Source organism: Chiloscyllium punctatum, chromosome 42, assembly GCF_047496795.1.
Source record: "Chiloscyllium punctatum isolate Juve2018m chromosome 42, sChiPun1.3, whole genome shotgun sequence".
Classification (NCBI taxonomy): domain Eukaryota; kingdom Metazoa; phylum Chordata; class Chondrichthyes; order Orectolobiformes; family Hemiscylliidae; genus Chiloscyllium; species Chiloscyllium punctatum.
In genome coordinates, this window is record NC_092780.1 from 27,478,550 (window position 1) to 27,493,666 (window position 15,117).

A 15,117-nucleotide genomic window follows, 5' to 3' on the forward strand; every position below is an offset into this window, starting at 1 on the left:
CCCAACAATATGGGCTAAGGCAAGAAATTTGGGAAAAATGAGTGAAATAATCAATGAGGCCCTTCACGAAATCAAAACCAAAAATACCCGGGTGTTGAGATGAAATTCTCGCTAATGAGCAGTGAGATGGCGATTGACAAGGATTATCAGTCATTACCATCCTCATTATTACTTAATCTTATCTCTTAATATGAGCTATATGCCAAGAATTTCTGTTGACTGTGCCTGTTGACTCCAGCTCAACTGTTTGTTCCTAGGAACCTCCATCTTGAATACCTGGCAACCAATGTTTCGGGAACACTCAATAGGCAGCAAACACATACCCAATCCCATACACATTGGCATCCAACACATTGCAGCCTCTCCGCATCACCATGGCACATTTCCAAACCATTTACAAAGTGCCTCTGTAATGCTATAGTGCAGCCCCTCTCATTGGAAGGTTGCTGCAGGGACACTATGCAAAGGGAGAGGCGCCCAGCTCATGAACTGGACCAGGGTCCATCTCAGCGCTATATACTTGCTTTCTTAGTGCTCGCTCACTTTGGGCCTACCTGGATGCTCTAAAGCATCCCTGGCTTGCTGTTTGTTTTTGTGCTTAGTCCTCTTAGCCACATTTTAAAGACTCACAAAACTTGTCTTAAAAGTCAATGCAGATACAAAACCAGGCAACTTGTTCTCGCTGTCAGCAGTCAACAGTCAAGGGGATGGAAATTTTACAATACACCAAAGTGACCCATTAATCTCACATCTTCAGTATCTATCAGTAGATGTGGCTGCAAATACATTGCATGTGCTTCAACCAAATAGCTATGTCTCAAAATTGAAGGGAGTGATCCTCAATCACATCATGGCAGGTTGCTGAGAGTCTTCAGGTCCCGGTACAGTCAGTCAATGCAACATCTGCAATTACTTCAGGAACTTGGGCATGATTGGACATCCACCTGTGGTGGTCAGAGTGAGGAGGTCCATCTCTCTCCAGTCTGGAAGTGAGCCATACTCAGACCCATTGCCAGCAGCCAAAGGATTTGCAGTCTATCAATGAAGAATTTGCATGGAGGTCAGTCAGGGGTCTGGTCAGATGTTTGAGAGAGCTATCAGGCAGGGGGTTGGACAAAGGTGAAATTAAGATCACAAAAGCCAGCAGGAATCACTGTGGTGGTATAGGAGGTGGGAGAGGTGGTGCTAACACTGGGAATTGGAAGCAGAAACCTGGAATGCAGAGGGAACAAGAATGGAAAAGGGGGGAAATTGGATTTACAAGGTTGGGGAGTGGTAATTCATGGAAGGACATGTTACAGGCAGTTAACACTACTGTGGCCTTGATGGAGTGAGTGTGTATCATGATAGTGGACTGAACTATAGTGTAGGACTCAGTGGGGGGTGGTGTCAGGATGAGAGCTGTAGCAGTAGATTGAGGTGGTGGGTGGGAAAAAATGTTGTCAGAAGGTCTGTTTTGTGTCTGCTGTATGTTTATGATGATGAAGGGCAACTCTGAACTACCAACACTTGACCAGGCGTTCAACTAGGATTCTAAGATGGTGCCGCTGCCGGAGATTCTGTTTTATCCTAGAGATATCCCAACGGTGCTAAGAACCTCCGCCTGCAGCGAATGGGAGAACTAGTTCAGCATTGGGCAAGAGTGACACCATAGGGGCACAGTAAGTAGTTAATGAGGCATGTTTGGGGTGACTGCTCAAGGGAATTTGCCATATCTTACAAAAAGAACCCCTTCAAGAAACTCAATGAAATTAACACTTAGTCCATTTCTGGACAAGCCTCAGCCTTCTATGGGATTGGAGAAAAGAAACTTGCATTTTGATTGGTTCTGTCCTTGAATTACTTGGCAAGGAGCCTTCCATGTTGAGGCAGTGGAGACAGATCCGGAAATCTCTAATAGTATCAGGGGGAGGGAGCAGTGTTAGTGATGAGTTGTGCTGTGCATGAGTCTGAGGTTTTGGGTTTCTGGTCAGAGGTTGTCAGGAGGTGTAGTTTCAGGGAATTAATGCTGATTTGGGAGCTCATTTTCATAGTTACCCAGGAGTTAGGATAGGTGTCTAAAGCTCTAAATATTCCTGGCTAACAATTAAACTTAAGAGAGTTGGGATCCTCTGAAATCGATTCTACATTTTTTGTGGGGAAGGAGATGGTTCATAGAATCCCTACAATTTAGAAACAGGGCCTTTGGTCCAAACGTTCTACACCAACCCTCCAAAGAGTAGCCAAAGAGACCCATTCACCTCCTCTATTGTCCAGTATTTACCCCTGACTAATGCATCTAACCTACACATCCCTGAACACTATGAGCAACTTTGCATGGCCAATTCACCTCGCCCACACATATTTGAATTGAGAGAGTAAACTGGAGCACCCGGAGGAAACCCATGTAGACACAGGGAGAATGTGCAAACTCCACAGGGACAGTTGCCTGAGGCTGGAACCAAACCCGAGTCCCTGAGGCTGTGAGGCAGCAGTGCTGACCCCTGAGCCATTGTGCCACCCTAGAAGCTGGGTAATTGCTCCTCGGAAATTTCAACCTCCAATGGAGTTACGTGCATTAGAATTTCCACATGATGCTGACAAGGAACTCCATTCCATGCTGTTGCCACAATTGTGATCCCATCAGAATGTTTGAGCCAATGTCTGTACAGTCAAGGCATAGCATCTCAGGAGTGGGAGGAAATTCCATTCACAAAAATCAGCCATTGAGCTAAGGAATGAATGGTCTCCTTTAATTAGGTTGGTTTTCAATATAACTTACTAAAGATTTTACAAACATACAAATAGAAGTAGGGCCACTTCGTGTCTGCTTCACCATTCAATAAGTTCATGGCTTATCTCAACCTGAATTCTACATTTCCTATACTCCAAATAATCTTTCATCCCTTTAGTAATCAAGAATCTGTCTACCTCTTCCTTAAAAATATTGTAAGATTTTGCATCCACTGCCTTTTGAGGACGTGAATTCCAAAGATTCTCAGCCATCTGAGAGAGAAAAAAAACATTTCCTTATCTCTGCTTTAAATGGGCACCCCCTGATTTTTAAACAAGGACCCCGAGTTCTAGATTTTTGCACAATGGGAAATATTATTTCAACATTCACTTGATCAATTTTCCTCAAGATCTTATACACTTCACTTAAGTCACCTTAGACTCTTCTAAACTTCAGAAGATAGAGCTAGCATATCTAACGTTTCCTCACAAGGCAATCTGCTCATTTCAGGTATTGATCCAGTAAACCATCTCTGAACTGCTTCCAACTCATTAACATCCCTCTGTGGGTACAGTGACCAGTATTATACACAGTATTCTAGATAGTCTCCCCAGTGCCCTGTAGGCCTGAACCATTATCTCACTACTCTTGCATTCCATTCTACTCATAATAAACCATTGCATTCTATTAGATTTCCTGATTATTTACATATCTACACACTAACCTTCTGTGATTCATGCACAAGAACACCCAGCTCTCTCTGCATCTTAGAGCTCTCAAATCTCTCACCATGTTTTGGGGATACTTCTCATTGTAAAGATAAAAGAGAACCAGCAGATTTGGTATATTTGGACTTTCAGAAGGCTTTTGATAAAGTCCGACACAAGTGGATTTAGCAAATGAAATTGTAGAGCATGGGTTTGGTGGTAATATATTAGTGTGGATTAACAATTCATTAATAGATGGAAGGCAATGTGGTGGAATAAATGGATCATTCACAGGATATTGCAAGGCTGAGTGTTCAACTCACAACTGTTCACAATCAAAAGCACAGAGTGATAGAGGAATGGGACCAATTAATGCACAGAGGTTTGGATGACCTCAAGTTTATGGAATTTAGAATGTCAGTGACCAACCCAAATTGTGTTCAAACAGATAATAAAGGCATGACTGGTGGACTCAGTATCAGTTGAGACTTGGGTGTGACAAAATTTGATGAATGTTTGAAAATAAAAGAAAACACTGGGTCATGGAAAATGACAGAAGGGGTTTAATAAGCAGTTGTTCTAAAAAGCTGGCCCAGGCATGTTGAGTTGAATAGCCTTCTTCTGTGCTATATCATTCCGTGATTGTTTGTTTATATTATGGCACCATGAACTTATATCTGTACCATAGGAGAAAGATTATTGACTGCAATAATAATAGTACTGAACAACTATAGTATTGTTATAGTTCATTATCTGAATAAAAATCAGACTAAACATGCTGAGGGATGCTGTGAAATATAATTAGCATAATGAAATGCAAATTAGTCCCTGTTTCCAGACAAGGAGAAATGATCTATCTTTCATGGGTTGATAATATGAAAGCAGGGAGATCCCAAGGCACACGAGTAGCATCTAGATTCCAAGAGAAGCTCCAGATTCAAGCAGCACCTGAGGGTGTGATTCTGACGGAAGGTATACTACAGACAGCCAAACCAGTTGACTATTAATTTTTAACCTATGTGGTAGGTTAGCATCAGAAAACCTATATAAATTACAACCACATTCTCTTTTGTGTATCTATAACAAGAACTGTTACTTATATCTAAGAAAGTATGACAGAAGGCTTTGTAAATGCTGACAAAAATCAAATACAAGTAAGTTATTTACTCCGATAATAAGACTAGACTACATGAATACACACTAACATATCTCAAGGAGGGTTTGAGATAAGGGTCATTTTTTTAAAAACAGGAATGATCATGTGGATTCAGTATTAAACAAAACAATGTTATGTTAGATTATCTCTTTAAACTAAAGAAACTGATTTAATATCCAATTGTTGTTAGGACTGGGGCTTATTCTGCTATTTTCACCTTTCAAATCAGATATTTTCTTGGTTCAGCACCACCTGAAAGTAAACTTTACTGCTGCAAGTAAACTTTCCATCTCTCACAATCTGGTTGCATTCTTTTCTGACTAGATTCTGCCGAGATCATTGATATGAATTTAGGGATTAAATCACAAGAATCATTTTAACTTGTACACTGGCTCCTGGAATGTATCAAGTTTCTTTCAAATGACAACTGAATAAACTGAATATACTCATGCATTCCTGATGAAGGGCTTTTGCCCGAAACGTCAATTTTCCTGCTCCTCGGATGCTGCCTGACCTGCTGTGCTTTTCCAGCACCACTCTGACCTAAACTCTGGTTTCCAGCATCTGCAGTCCTCACCTTTGCCCTGTATATACTCATGTAAAAGCCAAATTTTTGAGACCAAACTTGCAACAAAATGAAGAATTGACTTTTACACAAGTAATACTTTCCATGGATTGAAATCCACGCCAGGTCACTGGAGGTTCTGGGAGAAAGTGAGGATTGCAGATGCTGGAGATCAGAGCTGAAAATGTGTTGCTGGAAAAGAGCAGCAGGTCAGGCAGCATCCAAGGTGCAGGAGAATTGACGTTTCAGGCATGAAGAAAGGCTCATGCCCGAAATGTCGATTCTTCTGCACCTTGGATGCTGCCTGACTTGCTGTGCTTTTCCAGCAACACATTTTCAGCATTGGAGGTTCTGCTAATGACATTGACACTGGTTGCTGGCCATGGTTCTGAATTCAGCAGTGACAGGCTGAGCCAGGCTACCTCCTTGGATTTCTCACCTGTGATTAAAGAGGAATTGTGAAAAAGTATGTTGCAATTCCAGCTGACTGTCTACCTGGGATTCCATTTCATCAGGAAGGGCTCTTGCCTGAAACGTTGATTTTCCTGCTCCTCAGATGCCGACTGACCTGCTGTGCATTTCCAGCACCACTTTAATCCTGACAATCATCACATCACGTACACTTTCCAGCCATTTAGCTTCAGTTACATGATTTTCGGGAAGCGCTGTTTAGAGACACTGTTAAAAAAAGTTTCTGACCCTTTTCAAAAAAGTCACTTTCACAGAACTGAAAATCAAAAACTTATTTACTTCCACGATAGGATTCAAGTTGTTAAATAATATATTATAAATCATCACCACAAGACTCACTGGACTATTTCCATAAACTTCTCTCCTGAAGCTAGTACATATATAATGTTGGAGTCAATTTACACATGAGATTGACTGTTACTTGAGTACATTATTAGATTAGATTAGATTACTTACAGTGTGGAAACAGGCCCTTCGGCCCAACAAGTCCACACCGCCCCGCCGAAGCGCAACCCACCCATACCCCTACATCTACCCCTTACCTAACACTACGGGCAATTTAGCATGGCCAATTCACCTGACCTGCACATCTTTCGACTGTGGGAGGAAACTGGAGCACCCGGAGGAAACCCACACAGACACGGGGAGAACGTGCAAACTCCACACAGAGAGTCGCCTGAGGCGGGAAATGAACCCGGGTCTCTGGCGCTGTGAGGCAGCAGTGCTAACCACTGTGCCACCGTGCCGCCCACAAATTATTATGCTCTTGCCAAATTGAAATGCAGGCTTTGTACACATAAGTGGATCAACAAATGTGCATGGCTCACAGCGACAGGGACTCTAGTTTGATTCCACCCTTGGGCAACTGCCTGTGTAGAGTTTCATATTCGCCCATGTCTGTGTGGGTTTCCTCTGGGTTGCTCTGGTTTTCTCCCACTGTCCAAAGATGGATCATCCATGCTAATTTGGCCCGTAGTGTCCAGGGTGAAGGCTAGGTGAATTAGCTAATGGGAAATACAAGGATAGGGATAGGTCTGGGTGGAATGCTCTTTGGAGTTGGGACTCAATGGGCTGAATGGCCTGCTTTCACACTAAAAGGATTCTATTGAACCCATATAAAATACATTGTTAATTTTCTTTAATACATCTTGACTCGAAAAAAATAACAAAAACTCAACACATTTTTATTGATAAGCATGGACCTTAAAAATTAGATTTCTTGCCACTCATGCAAAAATTCCCTGGCTAAGTTGAAACTGATCTTTAAAACAGGAGCAAATACTCCGGCTGTTGCTTGAAGAGATCCACAGAATGATGGCTCACTGAAGATTGACTGTGGCTAATATAAATCTATAAGAAGAGAATGCTGACCTCCAGCTGTCCATCACAGACAGCTCTGACCAATCTCTGTGCCCTTTCTCTGTTTTAAAAGGTCTACAAAACAGCAAGCAATCAAACCTGGTGCCCGAGGTGCCCGAGTATTTGACCCAAGATCAGGTTGCTTGTCAACATGCTCTCTGAGTGTGGAATAAAACAACCAACAACTCTATTTCCCATCCTACATTAGAACAAGGATAATTTATCAGCACTGAAGAAAAGCAACCCTTGGCAGTGGCAAGGATGCATGTCATTAAATACAAAAACCCCAGCCAATTGCATTGTCACCTGCAATTTATATTAGTCTCAGACTTATCAACCTGCAGTCACGAAGAACTTAACAGGCAACTCATCTGGAACAGAACAGATGTTTTGTCTCATTGTTGTGAGTTTCTGCTTTAACGCCACTTGCTGATTCTAGCAATGCACAATGTAAATTAACACAATGTTAAAAAAAATCAGCACTTATATCATGTGTAAAAAAAAGATCATTGAATATGATACGCAACATAATGTTTTTGAATTGTTGAGATTTAAAATGTCATATCTAGGAAACTAGTCACGGAAGAACAGTGTAGATAAATTTCTGTCTGCTAAATTCATGTTTTTATGTTACATGTTCAGTGCAACAATAATCAAATGAGAAAATACTTAGCTTTTTTTTCTTGGATGCCAATAACCAATAGCAACAAACCTATTGATATCACAGATTACAACAGTGGGAGGAGGTGTTTTGTAATTTAATTTTTTTTTGGCTGTATCACTCGCTACTTCATGTTAAAGAAAGTTTGGGTTCATTTATAAATGAACTCAGGTTTTGAGAATTCATACAGATTGAGAAATGAAACTATTGAAGTCACAAAAATAATAAACGAACATGCTCAACACTTCTGTGAATATAAAATTCTCATTTTACATAATTTCTGGCTGTAACTTTCCTCCCAATCCTACAATTCTGCTAGAATAGGAGGAAAGAGTTCTTACCAGCTTCACCCCAGACTGGCAAATAGTCATCCTGCTGAATGTCCAACATGATCTCAAGGCCATTGCCAGTGCCCCCCTGCACAGTGGTCAGTAGAGGCTTGTCATCACTTCCTGAGTTAAACATGTAGCACTTCCCATATCTGGTAAAAACCTGAGGGAAAAATAAATAATAAAAATGAGCAATTCAGACCAGTGAGTGCAGTTAATTCTTCACTACTTGACAGTTGTATTGACCTCTTTTATCATTTTGTTCCCATGCAGAATACATCATCAACTTCTTTGGAACTGAATGAATATTTTTTTTATAGCATTCCAGAATTGTTATGGTGCAGAAAAAGGCTTGTTCAGCCCATCACACCCTCTTTAAAAAAATTTTAGGAAGGGATTTCCAAAGCTTAGGATCCGGGATCAGAAACAGTTAATATCTAGCTGACTTAGGTCAGCATTGCAGAGTCCGATACTGGAATGTTAGAGTTTATCAGAGGGTTGTCAGGCTGAAGGAGGTTAGAGAAAGATGAATGTGATAATTTGTATCTTCCTCAAAATTCTGTCTGCTGAATCTTTGTATACTTGTATAATTATCTGTTAAATTTGTAAATATTGCCAGACACACCAGACAAAGCCCATTTCTGCTGGTTACCTGCACTTAATAAATACGAAGGTATTTGACTCATTAGTGCTGTTCACTTCAAAGATCCAAATCTACAAGATGGTTAATGTACTGTATTTCACATTTTACATAAATTGACACTGGCTTCCAGCCTTGCACAACATAAGCATGTGGAACAATGTCTCAATATGGATTACGTTTTCCACACTGAGTTCACCAATTACAGGTCATCACCATCATGCCATTACCTCAGATTTCTTGATAATTTGAGGTCTGCATTGAAATAACCAAATGTTGAGACTGTTGTTTTTTTATTCCCAGAAAGGAAAATAAAACAAACTGTGGAGCACTATGCTCAGGCTTTTAAGCTGTTTATGACTCATCTATTTACAATGCCTTTGGGTAAAGTGCTATTCAGCTTTTTAAGAGCGTCGGTACACAAGGTGCAATGAACTATTTGAAAGTATAGATCGGTACCCATATGCCGGGTGCTTAAACTTTAGTACAGCCTCTGGTTTTAGTACTTGGCTTTCACCAACAACAAAGATGATGCCAATTAATTTAAACATGACAACAAAGCCTCAATAAATGGAGACTGTGCTAAACTGTCTACCTGTTACATTGCTGAATTAAGTCTGACTTGGAGATAATAAGGACTGGAGATGCTGCTAAGTTAGAGTCAGTAAAATGTGGAGCTGGAAAAAACACAGCAGGTCAAGCAGGATCACAGAAGCTGGAGAGTTGACAGAAGGATCCTACATGAAACATCACCTCCCTTGCTGTTCTGATGCTGCTTGACCTGCTGCGCTTTATCCAGCTTCATATTTCATCGACTCTGAATTAAGTCCAACACCCTGTTATGTGAACTGCTTAATCTTCCCTCCCTCAACAACTGCCACATGATTCTCGAAAAGCTCATTAATATTCACCAGATTTCTCAAATCAATGTTGCTACACATTTAACTCACTCATTTCCAGATGCAAAACTGGGAGCAGTGCAGATTGCGAGGAAGAAAAACCTTTAATATTTGAGCTAATTTCAAACATTTGAATAAGAATTAACATTTCTCTCACTGTTGAACTTATATAATTGTATAGTTATTTTTAAAGCCATACATGTACTAAGGGGCTGATTTGGAAATGTTCACTAGTCTGGATTTGGTAGGATTGGGATAACAAAGTCAAAAAATACATGCTACCCATAACCAGCTTGCTGCTATTTTTAATTAAAGCTGGAAAATTGGTGGGTAAAGTTCCTGCTGGAAGCAGGATTGGCTTAAATAGGTTGCTCTGAATGCATTAGAGGTAAGTTTGTTTCAAAGCTAACTCTCTTCATGTACGCACTGTCAGATTGACTACATCGTCCCTCCACTACATTGATTTCCAATCCTTTCTCATGCAATGGGGTGGATGCTGAGAGGATGTTTCCTCTTGTGTGGGAGATTGGAACAAGGACACATGTAGTTTATGAATAAGAAGTCACAGTTTTGAATTGCAAATGAGAAGATTTTTCTCTCATAGGGTTAAGAGTCATTAGTACAGAATTCCCTTCTCCTGAAAGCAGTAGAAGCACAGTCATTAGTGTGACAGAACAAAAGAAGTCAAAAGCCTTAACATTCAAGAGTGTATTAATTTCACACCAATTTGTAGAATGAAAATAATTACTGCAAAGTAAATGCTATACTAACAATGTCTATCATCTTGTTCATTGTAAATCAGCAAATCTCCTCAAATTATTGTCAGCTCAGAAATGGACCATTCAGCCCAATGGGTCCATGTTGAGGTTTATGCTCTCCATGTGTCTTCTCATTTTATTTAAGATATTTTCTAATTAACCTGCTCCAAGACGTTCTTACATACTTGTGGAGCAGGTAGGACTTGAAACCAGGTCTCCTGGCTCAAAGATAGGGACACAACCATTGTGAAACATGAGCACACTCCCCCCCCCCCTTTTTTCAGTTAACCCCATCATAGAAACATGGGAGCACAAGTTGGCCATTCTGCCCAGTGAGACTGTTCTATCTTTGAATTGGGCCACCACTGATCACATACCTCTTTGTTACTTTCCTGCATCATCCCCAAATTTCTTAATGTCAGTAATATTCAGCAACCTATCAATTTGTCTTGAACATGTTCAATGATTGAACTTCCACAGCTCTCTGGTGTAGAGAATTCCAAAGATTATCAGTGAAGGAATTCCTTCTCATCTCAGTCCTGAATGACTGACATGTTATTCTGAGACTATGTTCTTTGATTCTAGAGTCACTAGCCAGGACAAATATTCAATGTATTTGGACCCTCTCACACTGCGCAAGAGATTCTCTCAGTTTCAATGACGTCACTCTGGAGGAATAGTCTCCTCAAACTCTCCTCATAAAATAGTCCAACCACCCCAGATTTCATTCTGGTGAATGTCATTGCACTCTCACCACAGAAAATACCTTATTACTTTGATAGGGACTAAAACCAAAACAATTCCCCAACAGTAGTCTCACCAGTGCTCTATATAATTACAGCAAGGCATCTTTACTTCCATAGTCATGTATTCTTGTGGAAAAGACCAACATACCATTTGCTTTTTGAATTACTCAAGCCTCTTGCATACAAACGTTTAATGGCACTTGAAAAATGCCCCACACCACCACCACCTCCCTCTGCCTCCGCCAATCCAACATGGTGGCTCACTGGTTAGCACTGCTGCCTCACAGCACCAGGGACCCGGGTTCGATTCCAGCCTTGGGCGGCTGTCTGTGTGGAGTTTGCACATTCTCCCCATATCTGCATGGGTTTCGTCCAGGTGCTCTGTTGGGGAACTGTTTTGGTTTTAGTCCCTATCAAAGTAATAAGGTATTTTCTGTGGAGAGAGTGCAATGACATTCACCAGAATGAAATCTGGGGTGGTTGGACTATTTTATGAGGAGAGTTTGAGGAGACTATTCCTCCAGAGTGACGTCATTGAAACTGAGAGAATCTCTTGCGCAGTGTGAGAGGGTCCAAATACATTGAATATTTGGTCTCCTCCCACAATCCAAAAATGTGCAGGTCAGGTGAATTGGCCATGCAAAATTTCCGATAGCATTAGGTACATTTGTCGGGATAAACATGGGGAATGGTTCTGGATGGGTTACTCTTCGGAGGGTCAGTGTGGACTTGTTGAGCCGAAGGGCCTGTTTTTATATTGTAGGGAATCTAATCTAGTTACAGTGAACAATCATCAGCCATAAGTGCAGCCATACTACTCTTTGATCCATTTCTAGTTTTTATCTCTGAAGTCCAACATTGTTCTTTGGTTTTGTGCTTTCAGTGTTCATTTGTGTTTTGTGGTAAAGCAGTGGTTATGCTACTGGACCAGTGAGACTGGGATTAATATTTACATGATGTGAGCTCAAACCCCAGAACAATTGGAGAGTTTAAATTCAGTTACTTCAGTAAGTCTGGAACTAAACAATTCATATCAATTATAATGATTGTGAAATTGAATTGAATTTATTGTCACGTGTACTGAGGCACAGTAAAAAGCTTTGCCTTGTGAGCAATACAGGCAGATCACAGAGTTAAGTAGCATAGAGAGTAAATAACAGGTAAATGGCAGCAAAAACAAAAACACAGGTACAGGCGAATGTTAAGAGTTTGGGAGTCCATTCAGTATTCTAACAACAGTAGGGTAAAACTGTTTTCAAACCGGCTGGTGCAGCTGATCAGGTTTCTGTATCTTCTCCCCAATGGTAGAGATTGTGGAAAAACATTGCCAGGGTGGGATGGATCTTTGAGAATGCTGGCGGCCTTTCCTTGAGAGCGGGCCTGATAGCTGGATTTTGTAGATGGGAGGTTGGCCTTTGTGATTTTCTGGGCCAAGTTCACCACTCTCTGTAACCGTCTCTAATCTTGAATGGTAGAGTTGCCATACCAGGTAGTGATACATCTAGACAGAATACTCTTGATGGCGCACCTATAAAAGTTGGCAAGGGTATTCGCCGTCATGCCAAATTTTCTCAGCTGCCTGAGGATTTAATAATTGGGATTTTAAACAATTATATGTTTTTCATTGATGTCCTTGACAGAAGGACATCTACCATCTTCTAGTCTGGCTATATATAATTTCAGAAGCACATCAACATGATTGAATTTTAAGCGGCCTACCAAGATACTCAGTTTTATGACAACCACAAAGTGAATAGCTCATGGCCTGGAGCAGCAAGTTCTACATTCCAATTACTTGCTTTATAAAGATATTTCTCCCGAATTCCCTGATTTATCAGTGGCTAGCTTATATTTATGCCTCCCTAATTTGGTTCTTACTTACAAGTGTTACCTCTGACATGTTTAACTTATCAAACCCTTTCATTATGTTTAAGACCTCGACCAAGTCACCTTTCAGTCTTTGTTTTCTAGAGGGCACAGAGCTGGTGATTCTAAATTTCTTGACATTAGTTCTTGTGGTTTTTCAACCCAATTTCAGCAGCTGATTCGTAGAAACCCAGGAAATGATGGTGTTTCTGCTTAGAATATTTCTTCAGAGTTTTCACGGATTTTTTTATCAACGGTCAAATGAGTGTTGGGAAAAATCCCTGAAAAATTCAATCCTTCACTTTGTATAACATAGACGAGCAAATAATAATAATCTCTTCAATTCTCTTTGCACAAGATAATGTGCCTCATCCAAAATATTTGGTCTGAATCAATCTCCAAAGGATTATTTATTAACTCGTGATTAAGGCCAATGTTCTTCAAAACATTAGAAAACAAGTTCAATAAAAGTAATAATATCGATACAAAGTACTAATGTTTTGAGTGAAAAGTTGGTTATCGATTATTAGCAAAAGACTAAAAATTAACTGAGTAATTACCTTGTTGTAGCTTTAATAAGTAAATCATATAATTTCTCTCAGCTGCTCAGGGTGACTATATTACTGCTGGTCATACTTGGCCTGATTGGGCTGGACAGATAAAGTACATTTGAAAGAGCATCACAGAAGTCGTGTAAAATTGAATAGAGCAGAGGCAATTAATTTTGACTCTTTCGCTGATCATCTCATCTCATCAGATTCTAAGGGCTACACAGAAAGAAATTAAACAATTTATCATTGGTTTCTGATTTCCACACTATTAAAGGAAACAAATAACAATGCTGTCTCGGGCTGAAAAAGTGCTTTGCATAATGAGCAGCATCCCACAAGCAAGTGTGTGTCCCTCGAACAATATTGAAAAGTCTTTCTACAGCTAACCAAATCAAGAGAGGATTTTCTTCGGGAATTTAATAGGGGCTGTGAATGTATTTGTTAAGGTTGTTAAAATAAACTGTCTTCCTTTTGCAATGGATATTGTTGGAAAGAAAATGATAAGACAACATGAAAAGGTGATCGAGACATATTTCTAAAACAAGGAAAAGCAGGTACCAGGTAGGAATATCATCACAGGAAAATAAAGCAGAACAGTGGCTGGAGTTACTGATGACAAAGGGAATACACATAGAATAATATTTGAAAGGGTGCAGCTTTAATGTTTCTTTATTAGTAATTCAGAGTCCCAGGCTAATCCTGTGAGAATGCAGGTTCAGATCCCACTACAGCAGTTGGTAGAATTTTAAATTCCATTCAATTAATAAATCAATAAATAGCCTCAGTAACTCTGACCACAAAACCTTTGTGGATTGTTGTAAAAGCCTGCCTAGTTCACTAATTTATTTTAGGAAGGGTAATCTGCAATGTTTACCTGCTCCAGTCTATCGGTTACCCAAGATCTGCAAAACTGTGATGCATTTAAAAAAAATAAATTTTACAAATCAACTTGTTCAGCAATGTCATTACACACCTCTGGAATAGGTGGGACTTGAACCTGGACCTCCTAATCCAGGATTAGGGCCACTACCTCTGCCCTTCTACTGCATCTGGTATTTCCCCATCCAAGTATTAACCAGGCCTAAATCTGCTTAACATTGAAGATCAGATGAAATCAGGTGTTTTCAGACTAGTATGGTTGTAGGCTGTGAGTCATTCTTAACTTCACTCTGAAATGACCCAACCAGCCACTCAATTCAACAGTAATTTGTCAGCAATGCTCTCATCTCAGGAAAGAATAAAGGGGAAAAAAAAGGAACCACATTTTTTTATTAAAAATAACATTTCCAGATAATTCAAGCTCATAAGATGGATTTATTTTTATAATAAGTTTTACATTAGAACATAATTCCAATATTATTCATATTTTCTTCAGGTTGGGATAGCCCTGAAAGTTTAACAAATGGAGAAATCAAGTATTACATAGAGTCGTAGAGTCATAGAGATGTACAGCACGGAAACAGACTCTTTGGTCCAACTCATCCACGCCGACCAAATATCCGAACCCAATCTAGTCCCACCTGCCAGCATCTGGCCCATATCCCTCCAAACCCTTCCTATTCATATACCCATTCCGATGTCTCCTAACTGTTGCAATTGTACCAGCCTCCACCACTTCCTCTGGCAGTCCATTCCACACATGCACCACCTTCTGCTTGAAAAGGTTGCCCCTTAGGTCTTTTTTATATCTTTCCCT

The 15,117-nt window shown here is 40.2% G+C and overlaps 1 protein-coding gene across 5 annotated transcripts in view; it reads right to left on the reverse strand.

Annotated features, from left to right (window-relative positions):
* The window catches only part of LOC140465848 (acid-sensing ion channel 2-like), a 1,252,445-nt gene that overhangs the window by 164,703 nt on the left and 1,072,625 nt on the right, over positions 1-15,117 (reverse strand). For all 5 annotated transcript variants that reach the window (XR_011955168.1, XR_011955167.1, XM_072561692.1 and 2 more), the window contains exon 2: positions 7,974-8,124. Coding sequence is in view for 3 of the 5 variants with exons in the window: in XM_072561692.1 (XP_072417793.1) it covers positions 7,974-8,124 (151 nt within the window). In the remaining 2 variants the exon portion in view is untranslated. The remainder of the gene's footprint in view (positions 1-7,973; positions 8,125-15,117) is intronic.